Below are 23,474 nucleotides of genomic sequence, written 5' to 3'. Positions count from 1 at the left end.
AAAACACAATCGTATCATACCTTCAGCAACAAAAGAAACTTATATTCAATATATCACTGTTTAAATCCAAAATGTATTAACATTTTAAACAAATAAGCTAAAACCCCATTCAAAATAAATGCAGGATAAATTCAAACATATTGACTAAGTTCTTTCACCATGCTTGAGAGCAACAAAACAATCTCCTATAGAACTGGAAATAGAAGCAACAGTTTAATTCCTAATTATGATTAGTAATTATGATTTCCTCAGAAGAGTATTATAACCAAGACTGTAAGCCTGGTCCAGGGCATTGCACTATCTAGTAAAAGTGGTTAATATCAACATCTGATATACAAACAGAAAATTCCAGAAGTATCTATACAGGGAATTAAAAGAAAATATCTTTGATGATATAATATTTCTCTTACTGTGCCTAATTGTAGAGCGGGCCCTACAATGCAATACTTCTGGTAAGATGTAAGATAGTCATTCTAACTTTCTAGTTATATTTTATATTGTTCCCTGGTAATATTCTTTTTCTGATTACATTTATAGTTAATTTTACTTTCATATTTTCTCTGATGGCTGACACTGCTTTCTTTGTTTGGCCTGAAAAAACTGAGTACTTATAGTTTAATATCAGTTTGGTTTCACACCAGATGAGATGAATAGGACATAGAATTCAGAATGCCAGCAGGATTTTATTTAATGAAATTGGGAGTTGATTATCAACAGTGAACATAGTAATAAATTTTTAAAACAATTTGTCACACTATCAGTTATAATAATGAAAGCTCTAAATACAATGTCTGACTACCTTTATTATTAAATTTCAAATATATATAAATACTGTTTGACCCCTGCAGTGGAATTTTTTCAAGAAAAGAAGTTCAGTGGAAAATTTATTTCAACATTATCCATGTGAAACTTCCAGCCTGCTATTAAATGGAAAGAAAATGGCAGATTTATTCTTGCCAGTTTGATCTAGTGGTTAAGGCACCAAGATAAAAACCAAGACACTAGGAATTCTAGTCCTGCCTGAGGCATGAAAACTGACTGAGTGACTTTAGGTCAGTTGCTCTCTCTCAGTCCATGATGTCAGGCCTGGATGACAAGCCAGCCAGTCAATTCTCTTCGCAACCAACACTTAGTTGATGTGAAAGAAGCAGTACTACTGTACTTGTGGGAAAACACTAGGAAGAAAAAACAATCTAGCCATTATACATTCTCTCTCTCTACACACACACACACACACACACACACACACACACACACACACACACACGATCTGAGTAATCTTTTAAAATATACATTTTCTTTACAGTGGAGTTGGTTTCGCAGTAATTTCATAACGGCCACCACCATAAGACTTCATTCTGGTTCTTTGTTTATTTGCTTGATTTTTACAAATTTTCTGGTCTACCATTCAATTCTACAACATTACTTAATCTTTTGAAAATCAGCCAAGGTCATTAGGTGCAGCTATTTAGCAGGAGCTAAAGTAGAGTAAAATATGTCATTGCCTTTGTTACAGAGGACTAAGACTACGTCTGCCATAGTTTCAATTAATTTGGTTCTTAATATATTTCAGCTGTACAGTTCTATGGATTTTGGAAGGCGATGGCAGATCATGCATGAACGGATCACACCAAACCGATTTTATTGGTGAGTTCCTTGCCTTGTATTAAAGCTGCGTATTCATTTATTAGGATTGTATAGTATTGCATACGAGAATTTTTTTGGAATGTATTATTCTGTTACTTTATTTTGTCCAGGACTGGAGAAGTATCCTATTTAGTTTCCTATTAATCTTCCATCTCATCTTGGGTTCAAGAGGTATAGAATTTACTGTGCTTCAGGATGGTTTTGGAGGAATGGGATATTGAATAAATTATACTTTTTTATCAAGATGATGCATGAGTTGAAAAGCACTTTGTTTCTCTAAAATGACCTCTCTAAAATGACTCAAGGATGTTAGCTCATAGTTTATGCTATTTGTCCTTTCCTTAGATCTTATTTAGGAAAGGAAACTTTTACATTTTCAAATACTCTGTCATAACTATTGTCCTAATATTGTTAGGAAATTCTATTTTGGGATGAAAGAAGAAAATGGATGTTCTGCTATCTAAAATTTAAAGGTATAGAATTATAAAACAGTCTTTGTGTTTTCTTCTTTACTGCATAATTCCCTTTATTCTTTTTCATGTTTTCCTAACTAGTTGTCTAAAGGAAGTTTGGTTATAGATGTAAGCTTTTGTAATCTCAAAAGAAATGCAAAGAAAATATAAGGAAACAACTGCAAGACTCCATATGTATTAGAAATAGGTATCATTGAACTGGTGAATCAAAAGGTCCTATCCTATGGCTGATTTTTGTCTGATTGCTTTTGTTGAAGAATGTGAACAAGTGCAATATAGAGAATTTAAAAAAAACAAAAAGCCTAATTTGATATATAAAGAGAATTTCAAAAAATGGAGTTGAGTTGTTTTCAGGAAGAAAACATTTGTATTCAGCCAGGAAGAAAACATTTGTATTCATCTTCAGATGAAGAAATAATCAAATAGGGATATATCAAAAGTGGTTTTTCTTTTTTGAAAGGCAACTGGACTGATACATTTTCTTTTCTTTTCAAAAAATAAAAACTACTTTTGATACAACTATGACCTGGATGACAGAAAATCTTCATAGACATTCAAATAGGGATAAACCTTGTAATTTGGATCCCTTTGACCATTGGAAAATCCTCCTCCGTGTAGATGCTGCAGTCCACCCTCCTGCTCAAGCAGGAGAACTGTCTTATACCATCTTGGACAAGTGACTGTCCAGTCTCTTCTTAAAAACCCCCAGTGATGGAGTACCCACAATTTCTGAAGGCAAGCTGTTCCACTGGTTAATTGTCCTCACTGTTAGGAAGTTTCTCCTTAATTCTAGGTTGTTTCTCTCTTTGATTAGTTTCCAATTATTATTTCTTGTTCTGCCCTCTGGTGTTTTGGAGAATAATTTGACCCCCTCCTTCTTTGTGGCAGCCCCTCAAATACTGGAATACTGCTATCATGTCACCCCTAATTCTCTCCTTTTGACTAGCCAGACCCAAAACCTGCAGCTATTGTTCATATGGTTTAGTCTCCAGGCCTTTGATCATCATCTTTGGTCTGGACCAAAATTGCAGTGACTCAGGGGAGGCGTCCGAGGGTGGTCTTGGTGATATTTTATGGGATGAGTTTGACCCTGTGGCTCCCGAGGACATGGACAGGTTGTTGGGTAGGTTGAATGCCACCACATGTTTACTGGACCCGTGCCCCTCCTGGTTGGTGCTGGCCACCCAGGAGGTGACACGAGGCTGGCTCCAGGCAATTACGAGTGCTTCCTTGGTGGAGGGAGTCTTCCCGACCGCCTTGAAAGAGGCGGTGGTGAGACCCCTCCTCAAGAAGCCTGCCTTGGACCCGGCTGTTTTAGGCAATTATCGTCTGTTCCAACCTTCGCCACGGAGAGGAGGCGAGGTGACAACGCCTCCGCCTCCGCTGGCGAGAGTGACAAACAACAAAGAGAGTTCTTCGCTTGGCGTTGTCACCTCGCCTCCTCTCCGAAAAGCCGAAATTGAGTGCGGCGGTGGGGGTGGGGAGGCCGCCGTGAAGTGCCGGCTGGGGAGCCCAGGAGCCAATCCCGGCCCCCAGCCGGCACTTCACGGCGGCCTCCCCACCCACCCCACTGCCGCCGCACTCAATTTCGGCTCGGAGAGGAGGCGAGAGTGACAAACAACAAAGAGAGTTCTTCTCGCCTTGGCGTTGTCACCGCCGCGGAGGCGTTGTCACCGCCTCCTCTCCGAAAAGCCGAAATTGAGTGCGGCGGCAGTGGGGAGGCCGCCGTGAAGTGCCGGCTGGGGAGCCCGGGATTGGCTCGGGCTCCCCAGCCGGCACTTCACGGCGGCCTCCCCACCCACCCACCCCACTGCCGCCGCACTCAATTTCGGCTGGAGAGGAGGCGAGGTGACAACGCCTCCGCCTCCGCTGGCGAGAGTGACAAACAACAAAGAGAGTTCTTCGCTTGGCGTTGTCACCTCGCCTCCTCTCCGAAAAGCCGAAATTGAGTGCGGCGGCAGTGGGGGTGGGGAGGCCGCCGTGAAGTGCCAGCTGGGGAGCCGGGATTGGCTCCTGGCCCCCAGCCGCACTTCACGGCGGCCTCCCCACCCACCCACCCCACTGCCGCCGCACTCAATTTCGGCTGGAGAGGAGGCGAGGTGACAACGCCTCCGCCTCCGCTGGCGAGAGTGACAAACAACAAAGAGAGTTCTTCGCTTGGCGTTGTCACCTCGCCTCCTCTCGAAGCCGAAATTGAGTGCGGCGGCAGTGGGGAGGCCGCCGTGAAGTGCCAGCTGGGGAGCCGGGATTGGCTCCTGGCCCCCAGCCGGCACTTCACGGCGGCCTCCCCACCCACCCACCCCACTGCCGCCGCACTCAATTTCGGCTCGGAGAGGAGGCGAGGTGACAACGCCTCCGCCTCCGCTGGCGAGAGTGACAAACAAATAAAGAGAGTTCTTCGCTTGGCGTTGTCACCTCGCCTCCTCTCCGAAAAGCCGAAATTGAGTGCGGCGGCGGTGGGGGTGGGGAGGCCGCCGTGAAGTGCCGGCTGGGGAGCCCGGGATTGGCTCGGGCTCCCCAGCCGGCACTTCACGGCGGCCTCCCCACCCACCCCACTGCCGCCGCACTCAATTTCGGCTGGAGAGGAGGCGAGGTGACAACGCCTCCGCCCACCGCGGGCAAGAGGAGGACGAGTGAGAGGGGGCGAAAATGTCGAACGCCCCCTCCGCCCCCTCCGCCGACCACCGCCGCCGCCGCCATCAAAAAGCGGCGGAAGAAAACGCCGGAGGCCAGCCGCCGCCCCAAAACGAGCCGGCCGAGCTGGCAAAGCATGCCGGCAGCATTTGGGCTCGTCCTGCTGGCCCAGCTGTTCCCGAGGGCAAAAAACCCTCTCCCTGGGTCGGCTCTGCAAGGGTAGACTCGAGTATAAGCCGAGGGGGCGTTTTTCAGCACAAAAAACGTGCCGAAAAACTCGGCTTATACTCGAGTATATACGGTATTCTGTTACTTTATTTTGTCCAGGACTGGAGAAGTATCCTATTTAGTTTCCTATTAATCTTCCATCTCATCTTGGGTTCAAGAGGTATAGAATTTACTGTGCTTCAGGATGGTTTTGGAGGAATGGGATATTGAATAAATTATACTTTTTTATCAAGATGATGCATGAGTTGAAAAGCACTTTGTTTCTCTAAAATGACCTCTCTAAAATGACTCAAGGATGTTAGCTCATAGTTTATGCTATTTGTCCTTTCCTTAGATCTTATTTAGGAAAGGAAACTTTTACATTTTCAAATACTCTGTCATAACTATTGTCCTAATATTGTTAGGAAATTCTATTTTGGGATGAAAGAAGAAAATGGATGTTCTGCTATCTAAAATTTAAAGGTATAGAATTATAAAACAGTCTTTGTGTTTTCTTCTTTACTGCATAATTCCCTTTATTCTTTTTCATGTTTCCTAACTAGTTGTCTAAAGGAAGTTTGGTTATAGATGTAAGCTTTTGTAATCTCAAAAGAAATGCAAAGAAAATATAAGGAAACAACTGCAAGACTCCATATGTATTAGAAATAGGTATCATTGAACTGGTGAATCAAAAGGTCCTATCCTATGGCTGATTTTTGTCTGATTGCTTTTGTTGAAGAATGTGAACAAGTGCAATATAGAGAATTTAAAAAAAACAAAAAGCCTAATTTGATATATAAAGAGAATTTCAAAAATGGAGTTGAGTTGTTTTCAGGAAGAAAACATTTGTATTCAGCCAGGAAGAAAACATTTGTATTCATCTTCAGATGAAGAAATAATCAAATAGGGATATATCAAAAGTGGTTTTTCTTTTTTGAAAGGCAACTGGACTGATACATTTTCTTTTCTTTTCAAAAAATAAAAACTACTTTTGATACAACTATGACCTGGATGACAGAAAATCTTCATAGACATTCAAATAGGGATAAACCTTGTAATTTGGATCCCTTTGACCACTGGAAAATCCTCCTCCGTGTAGATGCTGCAGTCCACCCTCCTGCTCAAGCAGGAGAACTGTCTTATACCATCTTGGACAAGTGACTGTCCAGTCTCTTCTTAAAAACCCCCAGTGATGGAGTACCCACAATTTCTGAAGGCAAGCTGTTCCACTGGTTAATTGTCCTCACTGTTAGGAAGTTTCTCCTTAATTCTAGGTTGTTTCTCTCTTTGATTAGTTTCCAATTATTATTTCTTGTTCTGCCCTCTGGTGTTTTGGAGAATAATTTGACCCCCTCCTTCTTTGTGGCAGCCCCTCAAATACTGGAATACTGCTATCATGTCACCCCTAATTCTCTCCTTTTGACTAGCCAGACCCAAAACCTGCAGCTATTGTTCATATGGTTTAGTTTCCAGGCCTTTGATCATCTTAGGAATGACAGGAATGGAGCCAGAAAGTAGGTAGCAACATATGACTACCTTCTTTCTTGCAATAGAAAATTGCTTCCTCATAGGATCAGGCCTTAGTTATGTCCTCCCTGCAATTGCCCAAGATTGTGTTAGGCTCCTTGAATTGGGACGCCAAGGAACTGGAAAGAACTCAAAAGAAAAGGATGTTATTCTTTTGAAACCCCAAACAAAGGTCTTTAGTTTGAGGTTCATGGTGGGGTGGGATGGAATCTGGACTGCTAGTTTGTCTTGTCCTTGTGTTAAGAAATGCATCAGCAAAATCAAGAAGGGTAGGATATTGAAAAGAGCTTCAATATTAAAAATGCATCAACAAAGTCAGCTTCAATCGCAACAATACACAAGCACACAATAGATTTAAACTTAATGTGAACTGCTCCAATCTTGATTGTAGAAAATATGACTTCAGTAACAGAGTTGTTAATGCCTGGAATGCACTATCTGACTCTGTGGTCTCTTCCCATAATCTCCAAAGCTTTAACCAAAGACTATCTACTATTGACCTCACCCTATTTCTAAGAGGTCTGTAGGGGTATGCATAAGAGCACCAGCATGCCTACCGTTCCTGTCCAAATGTTCCCCTCGATTGTATCCAATTTGTATGGTTATTTCATGCTTACACGTATATATACCGTTGTGTTTGACAAATAAATAAATAAAATAAATAAAAAATAGAGAGCAGGTCCATGAAGATAAGTCTCTTTCTTTCATAAGGAGGTCTAACCAAAAGAACACAAAGTAATAACAATGGTGGCCTCTTTAATATGAAATTGCTATTTTAATGTCAGGTTGGTTTATTTATTTACTAAATTTATATGTATTTCATATGATGTAATTCTGGATAAAAATCCTGACAGTCCATGTATTACAAAGCCTAGGTGCTGGAAAAGAAGGCAATTTATTTCTGCCAATTTTGTGTGATGACAGTCTAGAATTGAAGGACAAAGAAGTCTATCTGAGTGCCCCATATTGTACTTTGTCATATTGTACTTTGACAATGCTGTTTAGTTGGAAGGTTACAAAAGTTTATTGTTTCTTTTTTCTTGTCCTACCATCTAGTAGTTAAAAGGGAGTTATGTTATTTCAACATAAATGCAGAGAAATGACTAGCAATGCTTCACTATATATTAGAAATAGAAGTAACTGAACTGGTGTTTCACCCTGCTGCCTAATAGTCTCTTCCTAAGCTAGCTGGGATAAACATGGGTAACGCAATTGGATTTCCATAAGTTTTTTGTCCTGCTTGATTTCCAGGTAGGGAGGGTTTAAGAAGCCTTGTCTTAAGGGAAGGTTACTCTTTTGTCGGTTTTGTACTGAAGACCAATATAAACTTCTACAATGTTAGGACTGATTAAAATGGTCTGATGGATCTGGATCATTTCCTGAATGTGTTTGGTGAATTATTCACATAGTGGTTCAGCTATGCAGTTGTTAGCAATTTAAATTTTATTGCTATTTATAATTTGCATTTTAAAATATTTATTTTACTGTGTCATAAATGTTATTAGCTGGTTTAATATTGTCAGACTTTGAGTTTGGCTGATTTTAATAAGCTATTATTAACATTAACCAAAGAATATGTTGACAAACTATGGTTAGTAAAAAAAAAAAGAGGGTGCTTTTGATCTTGTGGCTAGAAGAAGCAAAAGAAGAATGCATTAAAAATGAAAGCTTGTGCATTACCTTCAAGTTTAACCAGTATGTAGAATACTTTGAAATGTCATGAATTTTCTTGCATTCCCAGATTTAGTAGAAGTAACTCTTGGGTTTGAATGACAACATTAAATACAATTGCTTAATCCAGTTAGAGACTCTGGTTTTTTTTTAATTTTTAATTTTATTGTTTAGCAAATAGTGCTACAAAACATCTGGGAGCTTCCCTGTCTCTGACTTTAAAGAGTTCTCATATTTAGCAGATTGAGTAGAATGCATGCTGTATACTAAACATGGTTTCTTATCATGGCAAAACAGACAAGACTTTACTCTCTACTTATTTTGAATGCGAGCCATTTTGTATAGTTCAGTAACATTCCATTAAAGATAAGGAGATTCTTCTTTTATGCCTTTTCCCATTGGAAATTAACCAACTCTTTTAAGATGACTATACATCAGCGGCTATATGAGGCAGAATCTATTCTCAGCAAGAAGAGAGAATTGAAACTCCTGGTCTTTTGTTTCCTGGGATTCCCCAGAGTCTCATCTTTAGAAGAAGCTTAGTTTAATTTTGCTGTTATTAAGCAGAGGAGACGTGAGGTTACAGAAGAATTTCAGATACACAGACCATGATATACCATTGTTCTTTAAATAAAGTAGGTTATTTGAGTTGCTATCAAATACTTTTCCATCCAATGTAACAGGCTTGTTGCAGTTGCATCTCTCCATGTAAAATTATATGTCTTATTCATGGATTGGGGTGCAGAATGATTAATTGTTGCTGCAAGTGACATCTTTGCCCTGAGAACTTGTGACTCCAAAACTAACTCCAACACATTGTGCCTGTGAACAAATGTCCTCTATGCCATTTTATTCTTTTAAGTTGGCATACTGCCAGGCAAAGTTCTTTCCAATAATAATTTTCCATCTCAAATCGGTCCCCTTAATTTTATTTTTTTAAAAATATCCAGTATTTAATTTGAAATACAACAATCTGTTGAGAAACAAATAAAAACTGTACAAGGATAATATGGAATCCCTGCAGGAAAATGAACTACAGGAGGAGGTAGAGGACATTTTTGTAAATAAGCTCTCACCACTCTAATTAGGAGGCTCTAGATAAGGTTCAACATGATTTTGAAAGGGCATGAAAATTGTAACCTTTGTAGTCACCAGCTTGTTTATTGTAAATTGTTCATGAAATTTCTAGGTCATTCAACTCCAACTCCTCCTTGGAAAAATACCAAAAGTTCTATCATATTCTATGAATTAATTTTTTTTTAAATTTTTTAATTTTTATTTACATTTATATCCCGCCCTTCTCCAAAGACTCAGGGCGGCTTACAGTGTATAAGGCAATCAATTTCAGATACATGGTTTAAATCTATTTACATGAATACATGAAAAATAAATGATTAAAAAAGCATGACTTCTAGTTCCTTAAACTGGAAGATTGAATTAGTGAAGAATACAAGGGCAATTAGAAAGTCTGAATATGGAATAGACTAGCATTTAGACCAACATCATGTGTAGTTAAAGAAAGATATTGCCCAATGTTTAGGAAAAACAATTAAAAATGGGTAGTTAAAAAGGTAAGGAAGACTTAAGATTAAAAGAGGAAAACAGATTTTTAAAAAAAGATTTTGAAAATGGGTAGAAAATGCTGAACAAGGAACTTCTAACCAAGTAATAAGAATTAAAAATTAATGGGATAAAATGATTTGAGGTTAAATTTGAATGTGGGAATGATAGAAAAAATATTTTAATAATCTGTATGGTATTGATAGCCACATATCAAATAATGGAATCAAAATAAATGGAATAAATGTTAATATTTTAAAAAAATTCATTAAAAGTAAGTCATAAATGCTGTGACAATTGAAAATTGGTGAGGCTGCAGCTGTAACCGGGGAACTGTTAAAATATGGATGTTGCTTGTTTATAGAATGGCTGTACAACATATTTAATGTATGTATGAAGACTGAATCTGACAGCTCACTGAATGCATTTATAGTAGGAATAAATGCAAAACCACAGGGGCATTGGTTTGTTAAATGTGCCTGAGCAGATGTTTGTAAAATTTTGATTGAGAAAGTATCAGTGCTGATAATGAACAAAAATTTAGAAAGTTCAGAAAGTTTATTGTCTATTGTTGGTTTATATAATATAGAATTGAAGGGAATTTGCTGAATATACTATGAGTACTATATGATGGAAATGAAATGGAAAGCTTAATGTATCAATTATAACTGAGCTTGGAGTAATAAAATATTGTTTAATGTCTGTATGGATAAAAGTATAAGAGATGTTTATGGTGACATTAGAACTGTGTATGTTGGAACAGAAATATGCATGCATTCTAGACAATGCTGTGATTTTGTTTGAGTACCCAAATGAATTGCTGAAAATGTTATAGACACTGTATTATGCAATGAGGAATATGGATTGGACCATTAATGTATAAAAAATTGAGGTAGTTGTGTTTGGCAATAGAAATGAGTATATTATTGCAAATTATGTTAAATGTGAAGAAGCAGAAAAAATAGATTAAATTATGCACTTTGAGTTCATGCAAATGCTAGTAGAAAGATTTGTAGTATGTTGAGAAAAATGAATCCTTGGATCATTTGGGATGGAACTGATATTGCATATGTCAGGAGGAACATAAAAGTAATTTGAGTTCAGTGGAGTTAAGATATTAAGAAATATTTATAGTAATATGAAAATAAATGGAATCCAAAATTAATGGGTACTGAATGAATGTGAATTGAGGAGTCCTTGGTGCTTTCTCACCTTGGTTGCTTTGTTGCAGACATTTCATTACCCAAACTAGGCCTAGCATTGATGATGTTACATAGTTTGAGTAATGAAACATCTGTAAGAAAGCAACCAAGCTCAGAGAGCACCAAGGATTCCTCAGTTCAACCCTGAGCTACAAATATTCTGCTTTATTTGACACACATGAGTGTCAAATGCTTCAGAAAGCACACAAATGAGAAAAATTTGCCTGCAGAAACACTTTCACCAAGAAACAACTTTTCTTCCTGCATGAATGCCTATGACAGCATTCCCTCCCTACCATGGTCAGACATAAACCTCCAGTCAACTGCACAGCTGGATGGAAAATAGCTCAAGAAAGTAGGCAAAAATGATAAAGCTCATGATTCCAGACGCACACTTCAGATTAAACAAAGATCTGCTTACCAAATTTCAAGGAACAGCTGGCACAGGCCATCATGCCAGAGCACATGGGCAGACTAGCCGTTACCAGTAGGAGTACTTCCCAGAGATACGCCAAATATAAGGAAGAAAAGACTAGCACTGATGATGTTACCTAGTTTGGGTAATGAAATACCTGCAAGAAAACAACAAAGCTCAGAGAGCACCTAAGACCTGTCATTTCAACTCTGATCTACAAATATTTTCCTTTCCTAGAATGTAAATTGAATACAAAAATTAGCTAATAATGAAGCATGTTAAAATGTTTTCATCCTATAAGTATAATGAATGAGGAACAAATCGTAACACTAATATATGGAGAAAGAATGAAAGGGACAAAATAAGGGTGAAGACCATGAAAGTCATTGTGAGATAGAGTTGATGACATTCTCTAAAAGGGACAGCAGAAAAATTTAAGAAACAAAAGGCTGTACGTGAAAAAGTATATGGACTGTGTAGAAGCAAGATATGCAAAGATAAGAAAGTACTGAGAGGTATTTTGTTGTTGTTAGTTGCAAAGTCTTGTCCGACACATCACAACCCCATGCACAATGTTCCTCCAGGCCTTCCTGTCCTCTACCAACCCCTGGAATCCATTTAAGCTCACACTGACTTCTTCAGTGACTGCATCCAGCCCGGGGGTGGGTTCTACTTACCTTTACTACCAGTTTGCAATGGGACTTCAAATGCACATGCTTCTGCACATGCGCAGATCACCCATGATTACGTTGTGGCAAGTGGGCAGAACCTCCTACCAGTTTTATTACCGGTTCTATAGAACCAGAAAGAACTGGAGCGACCCACCACTGATCCAACCACCTCATTCTCTGTTGTCCCCTTCTTTGCCCTCAATCTTTCCCAGCATTAGGTTCTTCTCCAGTGAGTCCTTCCTTCTCATTAGGTGACCAAAGTATTTCAGTTTCATCTTCAGGATCTGGACTTCTAAAGAGCAGTCAGGGTTGATCTCCTCTAGGACTGACTTTGATCTCCTTGCAGTCCATGGGACTCGCAGGAGTCTTCTCCAGCACCATAGTTCAAAGGCTTCAATTCTTTGATGCTCAGCCTTACTTATGGTCCAACTTTCACAAACATACATTGTAACTGGGAAAACCATAGCCTTGACTATACACACTTTTGTTGGCAGGGTGATGTCTCGTCTTTTTGTATGCTGTCTAGATTTGCCATAGCTTTCCTCTCGAGGAGCAAGTGTCTTTTAATTTCTAGGCTGCAATCCCCATCTGCCATGATCTTGGAGCCCAGGAAAATAAAATCTGTCACTACCTCCATTTCTTCCCCATCTATTTGCCAGGATTTGACAGGGCCAGATGCCATGATCTTAGTTTTCTTAATTTTGAGTTTCAAGCCAATTTTTGAAGGGGCTTCAAGAGGCTCTTTAGTTCCTCTTCGCTTTCTGCCATTAGAGTGGTATCATCTGCATATCTGAGGTTGTTGATATTTCTCCCGGCAATCTTAATTCCAACTTTTAATTCATCTAGCCCCACCTTTCTCATGATGTGCTCTGCATATAAGTTAAATAGGCACGGTGACAGTATACAGCCTTGCTGGACTCCTTTCCCAATTTTGAACCAATCAGTGGTTCCGTGTGCAGTTCTCACTGTTGCACTTAGAGGTATAGTGAATAGTTTAGTGTAAACTTATTTTCCTCTTATTTCTTGTACCGTAACTATTTTGCCTCATGATTTCTTATTTTCTTTGAATAATGCTGCTTACCCCAAAACACTATATGGTAATGAGCATGTATATAAGTTTTAATGGGCAGGTAACGTTATACCTTTTAGAAGTTTTAATTTGCAAGTATCATAAGAATCCACCATTGTCAGATTTTCAGGGATTGTATGATAATTAAAAATATCTGATACATGACATTTCCTACCTTCAGTATGGCGGTAAATAGCTGTAAATATGTTTAAAAAACCCCTCAAATGAAGCTTTCACTTTTAATTTTGCACACTATATGATACATGCAGAATATGAACATTGTCCTCAAATAATCTGTTAGCATACTATGACAGAACAAAATATGGATGTTTCCTTTTTAGCTACTTTCCAACAAAATGTATCAGTCATTTAAACCTGAAAATGTTTTGTATTCAGGCCTGGAATCTGCTGTTTGCAAAACATCTTCTGGGCATTACCCAGTGCTATCATATATCATCTGACATGATGTTATGCACACAAATTAATTCAACCTTCATTTTCCAATTTCTAGTCAGTTATTTCCCTTCTTTTCTACACTGATTAGAAATCTACTTTTTTGCCTCCTATAATATTACAAATTTCTCATAATGGGGAATCCCAGCTATAAATACCCCACTTTAATTATAGGCAAAATAATTGAACCACCTCATGATCCACCTAAATTTGATTAGATTAGAATTCTTTATTGGCCCAATGTGATTAGAAACACAAGGAATTTTTTTTTGGTGGATATGCTCTCACTGTACATAAAAAGAAAAGATCAGTTCGTTAAGAATCATAAGGTACAACACTTAATGATAATAATGGGGTACGAATAAGCAATCAAATCATATTAGGAAACAATCAATATAAATATAAATACTATCTGGTTCAAATGCTACCTGACATTTCTAGTTTAACTGGATGTAGCGGGCCTGGAAATATAATGGAAATATAATGCAAAGCCAGGTGCTGGGAGTGGACATTGAATAGGATATTTTCTCTCATCAGGGGAGGAGAACAACATGGAAAGTGGCAGCAAAATATGAAGAAAATATATGAATTATGCAGTCACTACTCGTATTTTATGATGGCATGATACTGCTTATAGTTGTTAGACTGAGGTTTACTAACAACATATATGTGAGCAACTGGTTTCCCATGCTAAATTTAGTTGTCCAAGCATTTTAGCTTTCAGTTGAGGTACAACCACTTCTGTTCAAGGAGTGAAAATACTATTATTTAAAGTAAGGTTCAGATGGCAATGACTGTCACTGCTCCTATTTTTTGTAGAATTGTGCCCAACTTCGTACTCATACTCTTAAAAAATGCATTTTTGCAATCTTTTTTACTTTTGGTTTTTATTATGCTTCAAATTGCTGTTTACTTCTTCTCAAGTCTGTCTATAAAAATTAAAACTGACACTGGCCCTAATTTGTTAAATGTATGTGCTATGAAGGAAAGAAAACTACTGGTATTTTTATGCCTTCTTGTTTTATCTGGAAGGCAGGTCTCTTTCTACTGGTGATTAGATCAGGATTTACTACTTTTTTGTGGAACAACATCATATTTCTTGAAAGAAAAGCATGGAGAAATAAATGGAGCTTTTAACCTGTATTTTGCTACTGGATGGGTGGGTATATATTGCTATGTGTTTTGTTTTAATCCAGGAATCTTTCAGCAATTCTTTCAGCTAGAATTTTAGATTGTAGATAATATTTATCAAATTTATTTGGCTGCCCATCTCACCTGAGATGAATTTTAATGGTGTACAGTAAAACAAGGAATTAAAACATTGTATAAACTCATTAAAATTATAACAATAGATAAAACAAGACAATGAGAGGTAAGATGTTACATATAATACAACCAATGTTCCCACTTCCTATTATCAGGGAGTCCCCAGGCTTTCAGTGGTAGATGCACTTTTTGAGGGCTTTCTGGAAGGCCATTAGAGTTGGGGCTAATCTCACCTGAGAAGGAATGATCTTCCAGAGAGTAGATATCATGGCAGAAAAAGTTGGCTTCCTAAGTTCTGTCAGATGGAACTTTTTTGCAGATGGCACCTGCCGCATACCATTTTTGCAGACCTTATGGGATGGGTAGATATAACAGGAAAGAGGCAGTCCCTTGGATAACCTGGATCTTTAAAGGTCAACACCAGCAGCCTGAATTGGATCCAAAAGCAAACTGGCAATCAACATTGTTCATGGAGCAGAGGGGTAACATGTATCCATCTAGGAACACATATAAGTTGTGAATGTTCCAACACTGGAAGTTGTGAATGCTCCAACACTGGAAATTTTTAAGAAAATGTTGGATAACCATCTGACTGAGATAGTGTAGGGTTTCCTGCCTGGGCAGGGGGTTGGACTAGAAGGACTCCGAGGTCCCTTCCAACTCTGTTGTTATGTTATGTTATAACTGCCTGTGCCATTGCAACACATACCGCTCAAAGCTTCCTGTATGGCTTTTTAAAATAAAAAGTATATTTTATTTATATTTTGTGTATGCAAATGTTTTATAGTAAAACTAAATTTCATTTTTTCAAAAGAACATTATTCCTTTTTACTGGGAACATAAGTACTCTACTATACCAAAGAAGTAAGGTATTCCAGAGGCAACTATTGCTGAAAAACATTTATCTTGAATTTGGAGAAAAAGTTTTGAAGAAAAATTATGTTAAAAGTTTACATAAATTTATAATTAGTACTTATTTTTTAATAAAACCCTCTTTTCAATTATATTGTCACTATATTACATCTTAGTGTCTTTTAATTAGCATGCCCTTTAATTTCTATAAATATAGTATCATCCAGGAAGCAAAAGACTCTGCAATACATTAAAAAATAGACTGCAAAGTCATTTTGCAAACTTAATCCCCTCTAAAAACAGCTAAAATTTCAGTTTATTGACTATGAAAAACACATAAGCAAACTCATCAAGTTTCATTCTGAAGGGCACTTGCGTATTAATATGCCATTCCATAGTACCACATGTTCCTGTACAATATTAAACACCAAACTAAAAATTCTGAAAATAGCTTTACGATATTGCACACATTTATGTTATATTTACATTTGTATTTTACTGTGTCATTTTAACTCCAAATATTCTCTAAGTGAGTTTGTCAGCATTTGTATGCTCCCAATCTCTTTTCCCCCCATCAATAGACAGGAAAAAACTATTGGTCTCTTCGACTTGCATAATAGTAAATTTTGGTCTCTGTTTGGTTCTTGATTGGGCCATTGTAAATGCCTTAAGAAAGTTATACTTTTTTTAAAAAAAGGTATGAAATTTGGCATGTTGGAGAATATAATGTCTATTTGCAGAGCTGTGATCTTTGCTTGGAATAGTTAGAGATAAAAGTGTGGATCTTGCTGAAGATTAGTTTTATCCTTGGCATTTGTATCAAGTACTGTCCTGACATGTTCTCTGGATTGGTTTCAAACTTTTTTTTATTTTTCGTTTATCTTCCTGTGCTGAACTAATTTATTAAATGAAGTTCTAATGCCAAGCCTTTTTTCATTCCTGAGTGTATTTCTCTGTCTAACAGTCCAGCCAGATCACTGAACCATAGCATATCAGGTATGTCATATTCACAATAAAAATGTTCATGCATATGAAAAGAATGAAACAGAGGCAGAAAATTGAGCATTTGCAGGCCACTGAGATTTCCAATGCAATTTATTAAAATTGATGGATCACACTAGTACATTTACTCTCAAATTATTGCTCGGAACCAATACAATATTATATTTAAGATAAAGGCAAAGGTAATTTGCGTATTAATGTATAAAATTAATAGAGCAGTTGGGAAAAAGTAAAATGTTTCTTGAGTTGAACTCAACTCTTGATGATTTCATAGACATGTATGTAATGTTGTGTTGGCAAGATTAATGAAGTGATTTGTTATTGCCTTGAAAAAAACCCTAATCTAGCCTATAACTATGGGATTCAGTTTCTAATCAGGGCCAGTCCTTGGCTTGATTGAGAACAACTAAGATTGATAAGCACTACTACCTGCTGTAACTGATTGAAACTAGAGTAACTGTTAAATTGGTGGCATTCTATTTAGTAGTCAGTCTTTTTCAATGGTCTCCTTTCTGTTTTAGCTTTCAGCATAAGTAGAGTTTCCCACAGCATATTTTGTTTGCTTCAAGTAGTCTTCTTATCCATCACCAGGTAGAGTTGCCCAAGGCTCTCCTGAAAACAACTAACTTTCAAGAAGCAACACTATATGTCATCCCTATAGGTCCACTAGTCATTAGACAGTCACCTCTAGCAAGATGGGTGGCAAATAAATAAACAATAATAATAAAGTATAAATAATGGTGCATTGGAAGATTTGCAAAGAATTCTATTTGCCTGGAAGCAAGAACTGGTAGGAACATAAAATAGGGAAAGTAATTGAAATAAAGAAGTTAAAGTGCTCTGAGACTTTAGAATTCAGAAAGGCACTTGCCACATAACAACCCAGACTTAACAGAAAGACAAAAAAGTTTGGATAGTGGATGTGGCAGTACCTGGAGACAACCAAACGGAACAAAAAGAACTAGAGAAGATAACAAAATGCAAAGACCTGTATAGAACGACTGTGGCAAAAGAAAGCAAAGGTAGTACCAATAGCAATAGATGCCTTGAGTGCAATCCCAAAACAACTGGAACACCACCACTGAGATTGAAAAAAGTCACCATCGGTCAATTGCAAAAGGCAGCTTTACTCAGAGCAGCTTACATCTGCAATGATACCTTTAACACCATCAAACATCAACAACTGACTATTCCAGATCTTTGGGAAGGACTGGATAGGTGGATAAAAATAACAAAACCAGTCTGAACATTTGGCTATTTGGCATATGATGAGCCATAATAACAACTATGATCAGTTTCATCTTAAGATCATAAAGAAACTCAAACTTGTCATAAAAAAGTTCTTCTTGATGCATAAAGATCAATTGCACATGCTTTTTTAAATCAGAAATTAGGCATTTATAGCTGTCATATAGCCTAATTTTTTCTATTTATTATATATAATGTACATCAGGAAGAATGTTTGAAATGACAAATCTCATCATATTTTTGGGATCAGATTGTTGTATAATAACTTTTATATTATTGAATTAAGCTTTCCCAAATTAGTGCTTTTCTGATATGTTGAAGTTGGAATGATCAAAATTCCTGGTCAGTTTGAGGAAAACTGCTTCTTTAGTCTTAGCAGCAGTTCATCTATAACATTTCTTATCCTTGTAAAATCCAGCTTCATTCTATTCCTTTCCCTTTCATGCCTGTTATATGTGTTCCTTGGGAGCATTAAGCAAACAGAACATTTTTCTTTTCTTTCAGTTGTTCTGCTGAGAAGTGAAGAAATTAGCTGAGTACAAGATAGCAGGCAACTTTCTGACTTATCTTGCACATTTTTTTTTTTTTTTTTTTTGTATTCAAAAAGTTTTTATTAGTCAAAAAAGGTTTATACAAATACATTTCAGGTATGGTAAATTTTCATTTTTCTTATCTAAAATAAGAATTTTACTCAAATTTTTTAACACATACAACAGCCATATGGCAAGCAGGTGACACGAAGTAGCTAAGTTTACAAATTTTAAATACGTAATAAAGAAGAGTCAAGAATAAACAGAATATCGCATAAAAGAGAATAAGGAAAACCAACACAATCCCAAATATCTTTATCACTTCCTAGTTTTGGATCTCAGAACTCTGGGTTCAGCCTGACCCAACTCCAGGGCATAACAGCGGCAGCCGCTCCTCCCATGATCTATAACCTCCCTTCTTCAATTCCTGGGTCATCTGATTCCAGGAGGCTTTGTGTTCCTCCACATAGGCCGTAGCCTCCGCAATTGTACTGATTTTTTCGTAATGCCCTCCCGGAAAATCATCAATCCTCTGGCATCAGCCATCTGAAGCCCACTCCTTCTGGTACAATTTGCTTGACAAAAATAATATTTCTTTCTTTTTCACGTACCTGTCTGGGAATCTGCCTCAGAATGGCTATCTCCTGCCCCTGTAAATCAGTGCCCCACTCCTATGTTTTCTAAGAATTTCATCTCGCCTCTTCTCACAAATTTGACATGAACCTCTCTGGGAACTGCATGCGTGCATATTGCTAATTAACTCTATAAACTCGATCCACATCCCAATTCATGAAATCAACACCTCTCCCAAGAAATTCTCCCAACAATTTAGTCACAACATCTCTCAAGTCTTCTTGGTCCACTTCTTCCAAATTTTGAAACCTAAGGAAATAAGACATTTTATTCATCTGTAGTCCAAGCACAGCATTGCCTGTCGCCTCCTCTCTTTTCTGCACTGCCCGCATCTCACCCTCCAAACCTTCCACTTTCTGCTTGTTTTCTGCTGAAACTTGTTGAGTATCCTTTAAATCCTTTTGGATAGTCACAATTTCTGCTCTTATTTCATCCAATTTCTTGTCCATATTAGATAACTTTTCCAAAATTCTTCCATCTCTCCAGCAGTTGGTCTCTGACCTTTGCCATTAAGGAAAAAAATACAAAATCCTCAGGCAGGCACAGTATCCTTGTAATTTCCTCCGGATCCACCAGGGGCACTCACAGGAGCAACGAGTCCAGAGTACAGTTAGTCAACCAGGAAGTCAAGGGAAGTGATGTCATCAAAATTCTCATAGTGAAGGCGGAAGCTGGACGCCACCACTGTTCCCCAGAAGGAGGGGGCCTCAAACCTTCCCTCCTAAATTTCTCCATCACCTCTTCTCTCCAGAGCTCCACAAAACCGGTAATCTTCTTATTTTAAGGTCTCCTCTCTTCAGGATAAGTCGTGGTCCTTCCAACCGCAGGGGAGAAAACCCCCCCGCACTCCGGAGCACTCCACTCACATTTACCGATATTCCCTTCCCTTCTCCTCCTCAATTCTTCTCCGTGCCCTGTTCACCACCAGGCTGCTGCAGTTATAAATCCAATGCCCCGGTGTCACTGGGCACAGCGGCCCAGGCGACGACCAAAATAATGGCCGCGGCCTGTGGCCTCCAAACCCCGCCAAGCCTAGGACGCGCCAGCATCGGTCCCCACAGTCCTGTATGTCGGCTGGGAGACCCCTGGCGAGCCGTCCGTGCGGCAGGTGTCCTTTTCGGAACACCTGGCCCCTGAGGGCCTCGGCGGCGGCCGGATTCGGGCGCTGGAGGCAGGAGAAGCCTTCCAGACGTCCGTTGCCGCTGGATACCGGAAGTCGTCTCACTTATCTTGCACATTAACCGTCCTATTTCCTTCTTTTGCAAACGTCCTAGAAATCTAGTCACTGAAGTTAGCACTGGGACTGGCCTAGAATATTTCATTAAATCATGCTCCCAAAGTTTTCCAGCTACATTCTAACCTGAAATGTGTTATACTGTGAAATTACTCTATCTCTTATTACGGACACTCAGTCATCATTGTGCAATCAGAAATAATGTATTCCCAAGTTCAATCAAAATGATGAATGCTGTGCTTCGTTGTGTGCCTTTTAAATGAAGTTTGTGGGGCTTTCCACACAGAGAGTATTAACACATCAAAATTCTTAAAGAAGAGCATTTGGAAGAGAAAAATCACTAAAAAAAGATAAGCAGGGTTGAACCAGTTCCAAAAAAGGGACCACAAAGTTCCAACCAATTCCAAAAAAAAAAAGGACCAAAAGATGATTTGAGAAGAGTAAGAATGCTGTGTAGAAATACTCTATCTTGTTTCTACACCTAGCTAATTTTAAGTTCAGTATGCTTTTTGTCAGAGGCAATAAGGTAGCGCAAAATGGATAATTTCTGTTGTAAGTCTAGGACTACCTTTATTGGACTGTTTCATAATTAATAATTATTTTATAATTCAATAAAGTTCATTGAAAACTTTAAAAGCTCCAGCATATACATTGACTTATTTGAATGAGAAAACCAGCAATGCATCCATTAGATTATGGTTCTATTATTTTGTTTATTGTAGTCTTCCTTGTGGACAAGCTGTGCCAATTCTTCTCCTGCTTATACTTCATTAGCAAAAGGAAACCAGACCCAAATTCTTCTATACTTTAAGTAAAATAAATTCTTCATCTATATAAGAAATCCCACTTCTATCATTTTCAGGGCAGGGCAATGACAAACTTCTCTTATCCTCCAGGGCATATTTCTAGACGAGTTACTTTAAAATTCAAGTGCTCAGTTTAGGACTGCGAACATTGCTATAAATCCAATCACTTTTATTTTCCACGCTGTAGGGCTAATTTCCATTCTGCTAGATTTATGTCCATTTTTTAAAATGAAAAATCCATGCTTTGTCGGCTGAAGCAGCTGGGTCTGCGCTTAAGTAAAATCTGGAGGGTCACAGGTTTTCCACCCCAGATCCTGAGATATTCTTCATAAATTCTGGTTCCAAATGATCCCAAATTTGAGGGAAATTTTGGATGTTCCTTCCCAATATCAGAATTAATGTATTTGTCATAGATTCGTAAAATGAAAGGCTATCATATGGTAGTAACCTGGCTTATCAGAATGCAGATGTTAATAACACTCAAACATCTCTGTGTCACCCTAAGCTAGGGTGTTTTAAATTTTCTACTGTTATCTGTGTTGATAGGAGTATCATCTTCCTAAATCGCCAGGGATTTTTCAGAGTCAAAAAATTGAATGTGTGAAACCATGCTAATGTGAGTGTTTCATTTCAAACTATGCAGTCAAGCAAAGCTTTTTCTGTCTGAAGAAAATGTCTGCACATTCTGTGCTTCGTTGCTGTTTTTATAGCATATGATGCTATAAATGCATGGTCACATTTTGCATATTTATATCTCTGCCTATTAAATTGATATATTCCTGATAAAAAAAAAATATGTTTGAAATACTGAAAGTTTCAAAGATATCAGGTTCCGATCAGCAAACTGCAGCAGATGATGGCATGTGAGAGTGCTTTTACTCTTATTCTTCAGTGATTTTTCTTGCCTGGAGCTTCCGATATGAAAACCTATGAAACTGCAACATCAATATGATATGACATTTATTTTACAAACTCTAATTTGCACTAATGAAGCTTTACTCGGGTATTTAAAAATCAAAATTAAAAATGAAGGTTGTTCACAGTTCAAGAAAATATTTGTTCTTTTAAATATTCTTTCCTTCACAGGAGAATGCTACCACACTTTCTTTGACCAACTGTTTTCAAGATTTTTGGATTATAATCCCTAGACTCCCCCAAACAGCATTTTCAAGAATGGGCATTGACTGCCATCTAGATGGTTATGAACTCTGTATCTCATGTGTTCTAGCCTAGCCTTCCGGTGGGAAGAAATGAGAATTTGCAATGCAGCAACATGTGAAGGACTGCTGATTGCTTTACTTAGGGTTTGAGCTTTCTTTGACTTTTTTGCCCCATAAAGATTTGCTAAGATTCAAATACTCAGTTTTAGAATTACTTTGAATTTTATTTCCGGAAGAAGGTCAATAGCAATTCTGCATCCTATATTACCATTTCTTATCTGTCTCTTTTATTCCTTGCTTTTATTTATTTATTTTTATTTTATTTATTTTTCAAATTTATATACCGCCCTATCTCCCTAAGGACTCAGGGCAGTTCACAGGCAGTTAAAATACATATAAATACAAATTAAAAAACAACAAATTAAAAAACTTATTCTATTGCCGAATTTAAAAAACAATATAAATAATAAAAAACCCCTTAAAACCAATAAGAGGTTTATCTGTATCATCTCTGGAGATTTTGGAAGACAAAACTCTACTTTTAGCTTTTTTAAAATAATGTGTCATACTTTTCCTTCCATTTCTTTTTTCAGTTCTAATATCTGAACTATTTTCAGTAGATAATAATGGCATCCTTTTAGAAGTTTTCTTATCCCGCCCCAAAATCAGCTAGGAAAGGGTCTATTTGGCCATCTGATAAATTTGCTCTGATTTCCACACATAGGACAGTGAAATGATAGAGTATGCTGTACCAGATAGCATGTCAATATAGCGGAAGAAAAAAAATGGGCTTGAAATACTTGTTTCCGTTAAAAAAATCAACTTGTACTGACTGGTATGTATAGTCCACTCCTTTCACCATTTAATTGCATACAGAACTTTCAAAATCCTTTGGAAATAGTGAGAACTTGTATAAAGCATTGTATGATCTTTGCAAATCGTTAGATCATCTGCATCTTCTAAGCTTCACTGTAACTCCAGGAGCTGCTCCTGATTGACACTGCATCTGATTTGAAGGGAAATGGCTGGATATGCACATGGACTTAAAGTCACTTTAAAGACCAATTCCCAATGCAACTATAGAAAGGTATAGCAGTTTTAATGATCGGAAGTATTGGCAAAATATTCACATCTTTCACATAGAACCACATCTTTCAGTAGATTTGTACTGTCTTTTAACATTGATGATCTTTTGTCCAGAACATTGAATACTG

General features: G+C 37.8%; 1 protein-coding gene across 1 annotated transcript in view; it reads left to right on the top strand.

Annotated features, from left to right (window-relative positions):
• Positions 1 to 23,474, top strand: part of SORCS3 (sortilin related VPS10 domain containing receptor 3) — a 603,184-nt gene that overhangs the window by 361,083 nt on the left and 218,627 nt on the right. Inside the window, exon 5 of the mRNA XM_058189116.1 lies at positions 1,574 to 1,647. Coding sequence (XP_058045099.1) covers positions 1,574 to 1,647 — 74 coding nt within the window. The remainder of the gene's footprint in view (positions 1 to 1,573; positions 1,648 to 23,474) is intronic.

The sequence above is a fragment of the Ahaetulla prasina genome, chromosome 6 (assembly GCF_028640845.1).
Source record: "Ahaetulla prasina isolate Xishuangbanna chromosome 6, ASM2864084v1, whole genome shotgun sequence".
Taxonomy (NCBI): domain Eukaryota; kingdom Metazoa; phylum Chordata; class Lepidosauria; order Squamata; family Colubridae; genus Ahaetulla; species Ahaetulla prasina.
Note: the sequence above shows the minus strand (reverse complement) of the source record. Positions and strands in the feature narration are given on the sequence as shown.